General features: G+C 49.3%; 1 protein-coding gene across 1 annotated transcript; it reads right to left on the bottom strand.

Moving 5' to 3' along the window:
• Positions 1 to 2,704: 2,704 nt before the first annotated feature.
• Positions 2,705 to 8,770, bottom strand: NOXO1 (NADPH oxidase organizer 1). Its single transcript, XM_024212446.3, has 8 exons — positions 8,667 to 8,770; positions 8,126 to 8,206; positions 7,937 to 8,012; positions 7,268 to 7,448; positions 5,993 to 6,186; positions 5,389 to 5,502; positions 4,506 to 4,623; positions 2,705 to 3,507 (listed from the first exon to the last, which is right to left on the bottom strand). The coding sequence occupies exons 1-8, from the start codon at positions 8,730 to 8,732 to the stop codon at positions 2,754 to 2,756; spliced, it is 1,584 nt and encodes a 527-aa protein (XP_024068214.2). The 5' UTR covers positions 8,733 to 8,770; the 3' UTR covers positions 2,705 to 2,753.
• Positions 8,771 to 10,263: the final 1,493 nt, after the last annotated feature.

The raw sequence follows: 10,263 nt of genomic DNA, 5'->3' as shown, positions 1-10,263 counted from the left end.
CCAAACCCCCGATTTCTGTCTATGCACCAGCCTGTATCTCTGCTCATTCTCCTCTGTATTGACCTCCGGGGAAGTATCCCTCGCTTATGATGAGCTTGCTAAGACTTCAGCTCGCTTGTGGCTGTGTAGGTTGGGTGTTGGTGCATACCCTAAAGAAAGGGCTGTATCCTGGGGCATGGAGGGGGTGGGCATTACCAGCTTTCCATTCTACTCGAGAAAAAGACAGACAAATGCAAGCAATGTTTCCTGGGATGGATTCAGTAGACTTGCGTCACTGAAGCTCTTTGGGGGGTCATAGGAGCACACAGGTAAAGGGTAAAGTCCTAAATCTCATTGTCACTGAGCTGCTTGCTAATCTACAGCTGTGCAATAGGTAAGCAGATGCGTCCCTAGAGAGTAGAGAGGGAGGAAGTTGCTTCTTAATGGCTTTTAATTTCTCTGTCTTGTCTGCATCTTTCTCCCTGTGAGAAGGAAACAGGAATTCCTCAAGTTGCTACAATGTATCGTAACAGGAGGAGCAGTTTAAAGCTACTAATTCCCATAATAAGCGATTTCAGTCTTTAATCTTCAAAAGGAGAGGCTGCAGCACAAACTATACACTCAAAGGGTGTGCTTGTGCTGAGCTGTCCGAGTTTATAGAGACAGTCCCGATATTCAGGGCTGTGTCTTATATAGATGCCTTGTACTCCCCCATCTCCTGTCCTGATTATTCCCACTTGCTATCTGGTCACCCCAGCTGAGATGCAGGAAGTGATTCAAGAGGGGCAGTGGATAGGAGGCGAAGAGGTTGAAAATTAAACAGCAAGTACCTCCCATTTTAGTCTGTAAGGAAGTAAAGCCTAAGAAACCAAACTGAGAACTGCCCCAGGGCAGCCATGAGACAATTGCAATGCTGCAGCCCTGCAGGGATGCCAAATGAGCAGTCACAAGATTCTGGAGGAAGGACTGTTAAAGAAATCACAGTCCATCCTGGGGCAGACATCTGGCTGTTACCCAAGGTTGTGGCCACGTGTTGAAATCTTTCTTTACATGGGCAAACTGAATTCAGGCATTTCCTAACTTTTCCATGTTTGACTTTGCAACCTTAATGTTCTTTTCACGTAGTTTTCGTCTGTAATTCTGTTCCTAGATGACTGGTTCCCTGTACATCCCCAGGAGCTCAGGAGCTGCCCCAGGTTCCTAGGCTGTGCCCATCACCCTCGAAACTCACCACCTTGGATTGCTGCCAAAATTTAATTCCTAAAACCAGCAGACCCTTGAAATGTAAAATAAACCGGGTACTGTGTCAGAGTTCTAAGCAACAGAGAGAGGTGTTCTAGCATATGTTTAATCCAAACCGAGGCGTAAATACATGTAATTCAGAACGATAAATACCTTGCAAGCTGAACAAAAGAGCTTGGTTCATAGTGATCTCACAGGCCTGGCTCAGAAAGTCAGAATAACAGATTTATGGAAGGGTAATTAAATTACTGCTCGGAGGGGATAGCTTAAAAAAGCACCTGTGAATTAAAAATAGGTTTTTCCATGAGCATCTTCGCGAGTGAGTTTACAAGTCGGAATGGTTGTGTAAAGGGTGAATTGAAGCTAATATTAGAGAATCTTCATTGGCAGTCAACACCTAACTCATAAGGGGGAAAATTCACACCAGAGACCTGATCCAAAGAATGACTATCCTCCACACAGATAACAAATGATACCATGGGATTTATGCGCCCAAGCCCGTACGGACCTGCCTTGGCAGGATAAAGCCAGCCAGCCAAGCTGCCTAACAGCTTGAATTTTCAGTTCTGGTGGCCGATTTGCAGATCCAGCGTGATTCACAGAAACGGTTTGACCAATACGTTGAATTCATTCATGATTCAGCAACATCCCAAATTGACCTGCGAGCAGTTTGGAGACAGAGCGGAGGACCGGACAGTTTGAATAAATGGTTCCTATAATTTATTCACTTGGCTCTACCAAAATAAGCGAAAGGAATCTGGGTTAGAGAACGCCCTCTCCCACCCATCAAATGTGATGGTTTCATCCAGTGATGTCTGATTGTTTACAAGGGTGGGGACTGAACCGCCTAATGCTGCAGTGGAGCCTAAGAGAATACATGTGCTGAAGTGTGTGAGATGTGGTTACAATGTGTAAAGCAAACTGAGCCCAGCCTGCACTGATCTAACACTGCACTTTCGGATAAGTCTTTTAGAAGAAGGCTGGTCTGGTGGTTTGGTTGCTGGCCTTGCGCTTACAAGATGAGGGTTCGATTTCCTACTCTGATTTTCTGCGTGACCTTGACCAAGTCACTTAGCCTCTGGGCCTCAGTAATGGGGTAAAGCAATCATTAGGTCGATGGCTGGGATTAATTTAACTCTAAAGTTTAACCTCTTAACCAGTTAGTGGGCCAAAGCCTCAGCTGGCGTAAACAGCTCTACTGAAGTCAATGGAATGACCCCATTTACGCCAGTTGCAGATCTGGTACAGTATCTCCAGCAGGGACAATTCTGCGGCATTCCAGCCTCCAGTTCTTCCCGTGTGAACAGCGAGACTAATGCATTAACGCAAACCAGCCAGTCAAGCAACCACGCAAGAGCAGCTTCCAACCAGGAGTTAAAGGCCGAGTCCATCCTCTCAGCACACGACCATCACAAGCGCTGAGCTTCCTCCCTCAGCTTCCCACTGTGGCTATTAAAAGATGGCCGAGCAAGGCTAATGTCAGGAATTTCAGCCACTGCAGTCTCCCTCCAGCTCAGGGCGATAACGGAATCTCATCTGAGGCACACGTGCGCTAGAGCATCCGTCGGCTTTGCACACGTCTCCCCTCCGGGGTGGAGGTGAGGTGAGGAATGCAGGTTTGGCCTGGGGGCAGCCCTTTGCACGGCTCTCTTGGTCACAGTGCTGCATTTCTGGAGGATTTCCTGGACCGCGGGTCGCACCGGCAGCTTGGGGACGCTGGCGGAAGAGTCTGGGCTGTGAAGGAAAGAATCTGAGTCACTTGGAGACTCCTCCTCAAAGCCAGAATCATTCCTATCCTTGCTGGTGAGGTGAGGAGCTTTGCTGCTTCGACTGGCCGAGGCTTGACCTAGGCTTGCTTGCAGGAGGCCAGCCACGCCCTGCTTGACTCCAGGCAAAGACCCTGATGCGCCTGCCTTCCGATCCCGGCTGAAGCCGTGTTCGCTCCCGCTCCCTGAACTAACAGACAGACTGTCTAGCTCACACGTGAGGCTGGAGCTGGCTGCACTCTCTGCCCCAGTCAGCGGGCCGCTCAGAGATCTCGATCTCGTTCTGCGCAGAGGATCCCTGCTCTTTATGGGCCTCTCCTGCGCTGAGCGAGTCGGGGGCACGTCCCCTGCCGGCGTCTTGCGCTGGGGGAGGGAACTCCAGCTGGGGAGGCTGACGGCCTGCAGCAGGTTAGGGGTGGAGACGCAGAGGCCAGCGTTCACCATCGTCTGGAACTTGCTGTGCGGGTTCTTATACGGCTGGAGGAACATGGAGGGGATGTAGCCAGTGCGCTCATTGTACCTGAGAGAAAGGCAGGGGAAAGCAACACTTAAGGATAAGGGCAACTTCACGCGCGTGCCGACCATGCCGGGGAGATCAGTCCCTACGGACACTCCCATCCCTGGGAAATGCAGCCAGGGGGTGCTAGGTACTAGCCACGTACGCCAGACCTGGGAGACAGGGACAGAATTTGGGGGGGGAGGGGGCTGCCATTGAGGGCAAAGGGAAGACAAGGAGCGAGCTCAGAATTGGTGACACCAAAGCCAGGGGAGACCAGGTTGGTCCTGCTTTGAGCAGCGGGTTGGACTAGGTGACCTCCTGAGGTCCCTTCCAACCCTGATCTTCTGTGATTCTATGACAGATGGGACCCATGGGACGTGTAGAACGGTGTGCTTTTCATCCCAAGGGGGCGGGGCCCTGCAAGCTGCCCTGGCGGGATCCAAGCCAGCTTTCAGCGAACAAGCACAGAGGGGTCCTCGAGGTGCTGCCAGGGTAGCCGTATCCATGCCCACGCAGATTCTGCAGCTAGGATAGCGGTGTATTGGGTGCAGGGGTCGGTGGCTGCCATCCCAGCCCATAGGCATGAATTCCATGCCAGTCTCCGATTACTTCCCCACCCACAGTCTAGGCACTCGGGTTGGGGGGAAAGATGGATTTCGCCCTGGAAGTTCCATTGAGAATTCTTAATTCTCCCAGCAGGAGATGCTCTTTCCTCCCAAGCAGCACGGGACAGGCTCCCCAGCACAGGGCTAGCCACGCCCCAAGTGCACTCCTTCAGTCCCTGGACCCCCGCCCCGCCCCTTCAAGGGAGTCCAGCCCGTTACTGTGTATCAGACATAAAGGAAGGGGAAAGATCCCTGCCTGGGTGAGCGAGTTCTCTAAATCAGTCTGGGTGACTGCCAAAGGCTGAGAGGTCCCTGCATACCCTCCCCAGGGCTGGGAATGAGTGAGCCACTGCTAACGGGCTCTCTCACGGAGCGCTAACTCAGAAGGAGGACGGGGGAAGAGAACCTCCTTACCAGATCAGCCACCAGCCATTGTCAGATTTCTCTAGCACCTCCACAACTACCCCGACATTCAGAGAGAGCTCATCGGCCTTCTGAGACTTGTAGGCCCGCACGGCGTAGTACAGAGTCCCTGGAAGAAAGAGGAAGGGGTCGTTTCTGCTTTGCAGGTAAGAGAGAACTCTGGGTGGAGCGTGGGAACAAGAGAGGTAGGAACACCTCTCTGGACTGCCTGCCATCTGGGCTGCAGAACTTACAAGCAATAGGGGGTCATTCACCCCAGGTAGAGGGACCAGACTAATGTCTAGGCACCACTTTAAACTCGCCCTCTGGACAAGGGTGAATTTCACGCATTAGAGAATCGAGCCTCACAAAGCCCCTCTGCAGTGGGTAAGGATTACGGAGATGGAGGAACCAAGGCCTGGAGGGTAAAAGGGACCATGTCAACTCCAAATCTAGTCAGTCTTCAGGAAGTTAAAGGCGGTTCCAAGTGCTGCCCCTGGCCCTGAGTCCTGTTACCAGCTTGGTGTCCGGGAAAATGACCAACTGACCCACAGGGTAATTGTCGTCAAAAGCACAAAGGAAACAAATTGGGGGAAATGGTTATCGCAGGGCTGCTTGTAATGGCAACAGGCCTGTAAGGGACTTGCCCGAGGTCACACAACAAATCAGTGGCAGAGCTGGGCACTGGACCCCAGGTCTCCCGCGTCCCAGTCCTGGGCGTTAACCATCAGCTCATGCCTCCTCTCTGGGATGTGTTTGGTTTTCATTCTGAGCTGAAGCATGTTTTTTGCAGGACCTACTTTTAGGGGGGAAATGTCAATGTAGTGACATGCAGCCCCAAGCCAGCAACAGCGATGGAAAGCTCAGAGCCACAGCAAGGGATAAACAGACTCACCCTCCTCATCCAGTTCTCTGGCATTCAGATTCTCCTCCCCAGTTCCTCTCTTCTCCAGATACGGAGCTGGGAACCAGGCTATTTGCTGATCCTTGTTCTCCACCAGCCACCACCCTGCGGCAAACAGGAGGGAGCTTGTACTGCAGGAGCACTTTTAATAACCCAATACATTGCACTTGGACACTGCTGTCAAAGTGCTTCTCAGCTGTTCATTATTGAAGCTTTGCAGCCCGTGTTAATTATTATAGAGGAGGTGGCAACCGCCCCATCTTAAAGTTGCCTAACACGTGCTGTTGTTTTTATAAATGGGGGAGCCCCCAACTCATGCTCTCTCCCAAAGTTAGGTATAGAACCTAGGAGTCCTGACACTTACACTCCTTGTTCCACCAGCCAGAAAACCCTACTTCACTTGTTCTTTTCCTCTTGATAGAATATTTCCAATCCTAACCAAGGTAAGTTATACCATTCAGTACACGCACCCCATATTACAAAACAGACGCACACGTATTGCAAACACACACATTTTTGTCAGGCCACGAACCAGTCTCAAAATCTCTAGAATTCACATCCAAAACCAGAAAATAACCGACCATACAAGACATACCGGTCATGTCCTTGATTAACACTTCAACAATTTCCTTCTTGGCAACTTTGAAGGGCCTGTTCTTTGTGTCTTTGGTTTCATAGGCTTCAATGCAGCTGTAGTTCTGGGAGACCACTGGCTGAGTAACAGAGGGGTTCTGCTGCTTGGGCTGGTCTTTCTTTCCATCTCTCATTTCTGAGGGCATAATTATAATGCTGGAAAGTAAAGTTTGACACTGGTTTGTTCTGAAGCCAGGAGAGAGACTGCATTTCAGATCAATTTCAGGAACATCCTTTGGGTGCAATTCACCCCTAGGCAGAAGATCAGGACAATGGGTAGGGATCATTTAAGTCCATAGGATCTAAAAGCACTCAGCAAACATAGCTCTCCTCTCACATAAGTTCTTATGGCTATTTCACAGGTGGGCTACTGGGGCACAGAGAGTTTGAGAGAGGTGCTCAAACTCACTCAGTGAAACCATCGTAGAGTTGAAAATAAACCTCAAAAGGCACTGGTTCCCATACTCTGTCCCTTACCACTAGCCCACATTCCTCGCAGTATCTGCATTTCCACTTTGCAGGGGTCTGTAATGACCCTTCTGAATTGCAAGAGTCAGAGGGTATTGCACACAGGTTGTTAGCCTGCCTTGTTTGCTTTCTGTCTGTTTGCAAAAGCGTAATGAACTTGCTCCATCCATTTTGCATTAAGCAAGACATCAAAACCCTGAAATTTGCTTTGTTTCTGAGCGTGCTTTGATCTAGAATAAAAACTGCCTCATTTTTAATATGTTCATAATTATTGTTTTGCTGTTTGCCAATTGAAAACCATGCTTTCAAATGAGCTAGTTCTTTAGATTTAAAAAGCAGTTGCTAATACAGAATCTCAGCAGGGAAGCAGATCAGGGGTTGCTGAGACACATTATTATTAAGGAAAACATTGGCTGATTTTCAATTTCTGCTCTGCTGCACAAATATACCAGTGGTCTGAGTGAAACCAGCAATATCTAGAAAATGCAAAGTTCTGCATCCTGAAAAAAGTGAGTGAGAGAATGGAAAAAGGGATCAAGACGCAAGGAGAACAGGGGGAAGCACTATGGGAAACTTATCAGTGTTTTTATCATTCAATGTCACTTCAGTCCTCCTGCATTACTAATTAATTCAGAGTGGGTCACAAAATGGAAAACATTTTCCAGGAAAAAAATCATCATTGTTTCTCCACATTTTGTATTGAAATTTCCCTTCCCCCTGTTTATGAAACAGACACGTGAAAAGCCGGGGAAGTATAATTCATCAGTACCTGTTTTCTGGGAAGGAAGGCTCTAGGTCTTGGGTTTGCGCTTTGAAAAACTGGATCACATCTTCGCTCTGGGAGACTTGAGCATCCGCTTTCAGCAGCTCCTGGGCGTAAGTCTCTAGCAGTTTCAATCTCTCCATTGACCTGCTCAAATTCCTGCTCTTTCTCTGCATCAGTTTTGCATCTTTGAAGGGATAGAAGCAAAACGCTGTTAGCAAGTGATTATAATGTGCTGCTGCCTTGTACACGGTACCTTCTGCCAGCACATCTCTAATTCCCATCCCAGTATGAGACTTCATATATAGAGCCAGGATCAATTACTGTAAATATTGCTCTCTCTCTCCTCACCATTTTCAATGGCTTGTGCCTTGGAGTTAGTGCTGTTTTGTATCAAGCCTTACATTTGCCCTTGATCAAATATGAAGGCCGCACTGTATCATGTTGCAAAGGGCTTGGATCAATATTTAAACTGGAAAGTTAATTCCCAAATGTGTTCCTTTTTTAAACCAACAATAGGCCAGATTCTGCACTGGTGTAAATCAACACCAGCTGAGGCTCTGGCCCAGTGACTGACTTCTAGTCCCCTTTCCGCATCGGTGCTTTCCCTCCAACCCCTCGTGTCATTTTTGTTGGTCTTCCCTTCCCTCTCCCCTGTTTGTTAAAGCCCCTTACCTTTAAACTTTGGAATGCTCCGGTCAGATTTCTTCAGTAAACCACCTTCTATGGGGAATTTTCTCTTCAGTACTTTCTGAGTGACCCCAGCGAGCAAGAAAGGAGAGAGAGAGAATGAGCAAGGGCGTTCCCACCTGCCAGTAATGGCAGCAACCAAATAACACCATTTCCAGGGATTTGTTAACTTACATGGAATTTCTTAAACTCTTCGAAAGTCCTATAGATAAGAACGTTGTTTCGGTCTGACCAGGACACAGCCATCATGTACTTCTGAAAAAGAAAAAGGGAATAAAATAGGCTTTGATCACCCTAGCTGAGGTTTGAGAGTCCCAGACTGGGGGTGCAACGAGTACTTGCTGGGGGTCTGCAGAGAGCTGTCCAGACACAAGAGCGCTGGCTTCCAGCTGCTAAGTCACATTTTAAAAAACAAACAAATAAAAGCTAAATCCTTTCCTAGAATTACTTTTCCCTGTAAGGAATCACTGAAGGAGCTAGAGGGAATGTACAGGATCACGGATGGAAAGGCAGGGAAGCCAAGAGGCAGCCTTTCTATTAAGATGTGGCCCTGAAAAAAGTTAGATTCTTCCTGTCCCAGCTGATAACTTTGTGATCCCACGATTGGCAAGCAGAAGAGCGAACATGACCCTCTAGTTGTAAAAGAAAAAGCTCTCAAGATTCCTAATTTGCAGTGGTAAATATATTTACAGGAAAGAGACTCAGATCAAAGTACCTTCTGCTTTTTGCACTGCATCAAGCCAACAGCTTTCACATCAACAGGGTACCGGCAACAGTTCATCTCTCCTACAGGCTGATGCTGCCCTCACTACACGCTGGCTCAAGCTCTGCAGAGTCTGCTATGGCACCTGCCTTCTGCAGACTAAATATTCAGGAGCCGGAGGGAGGGGCCCTGGCTGCTCCAGCCAATCAGATTTAAGCTAAACAACCAATTTTTGTTTCCTGCTCCACCCAGAAATGTACAAGGTCCAGAAATTCCAAGATCTGCCAATTTGGACATGCCTCTCGACTGACAGCACTGTAGGCTAAGTCACAAATGCCTTTATGTCGTCTGGCTCTTTGCTTTCGAGCAGAGCAACGGAAAGCGAGGCATCCCTGGGTGTTGGGTGGAGTTTGTGTGCCTGGGCGACAAATACAGGGATTCTTTGGGACAGACCAAACTAATTGTAGAATTCGAACACGTCGCCAGTGAAAGCTGCTGGGGGCCGGGGGGCGTGGGGGGTAGGCAGCAACGCACAATGTGCTTGCTCACATTGTGTGGGCCACTACAATGGATGCATAATGCCCAGTTACACACATTCGGCTCACTAACGCAGCAGGTGCACTTAGCCGCAGAGGGCTAGGGAACACTACAAACCCTACCCAAACGTGGCATTGTTGTAGCCGTGTTGGGCCTAGGATGTGGGAGAGACAAAGTGGGTGAGGTAAGATCCATTACTGGACCAACGTCCGTGGGTGAAAGAGAAACTTTTGCAGAGCTCTCGGTGTAGTTGAAAGCGCGTCTCTTTCACCCACAGAAGTTGGTCCAATAAAAGATATTCCCTCACCCACCTTGTCTTTCTTGTGTGGTGATAGCACAGGCAAGAGGCTGGGCAACCTTCCTAAACACAAACCCCCATGCAGGGCCGGCTCCAGGGTTTTGGCCGCCCCAAGCAGCCAAAAAAAAGAAAAAAAAAGCCGCACTCGCGATCTGTGGCAGCAATTCGGCGGGAGGTCCTTCGCTCCGAGCGGGAGTGAGGGACCGTCCACTGAATTGCCGCCGAATAGCTGGACGTGCCACCCCTCTCCCGAGCGGCCGCCCCAAGCACCTGCTTGACAAGCTGGTGCCTGGAGCCGGCCCTGCCCCCATGCTAGAGTGTCTCAGGCGGGACCTAGGGATGATGGGGTAGCTGAGGCTCCACGCCTGGTCAGTTATGGGAGCTGCCTGCAGCCATGGCATCTTGTCCTGCAAGATGTGCCTCCAGATCCCTTAAGCTAATCAGGGCTGAGCTAAGCCAGTATTTGGCTGGGGAGGCCTGCAAGGAAAACCCAGGCAATCCAGGAACTGGCTCTGAAGATTCAGTAGGCGAGGTTCTTCCCTCAGTCAGCGTTGAACCAATGCCCTACTCAGGCATTAGGGGGCACTGTGCTGCTAAAGGTGCTGTCTTTGGGATACGCTGTAATACTGAGGGCCTGACTAAAGACCCCTGAGGTACTTTTTACCAGGAAAGAGATGTTCACCCCAAAGCCCTGGCCAAATTCCAGAGTCCGTTTCCCTTGCATTTTCAGTTGAATCAGTTGTTCATGTCTTATCCTATACTATTGTATAGATT

This window comes from Terrapene carolina, unplaced genomic scaffold, assembly GCF_002925995.2.
Source record: "Terrapene carolina triunguis isolate 2854851 unplaced genomic scaffold, T_m_triunguis-2.0 Scaffold93, whole genome shotgun sequence".
In the NCBI taxonomy this organism is placed as follows: Eukaryota; Metazoa; Chordata; order Testudines; family Emydidae; genus Terrapene; species Terrapene triunguis.
The sequence above is the reverse complement of the archived record's forward strand: the minus strand, read 5'-3'. Positions and strand labels throughout refer to the sequence as shown.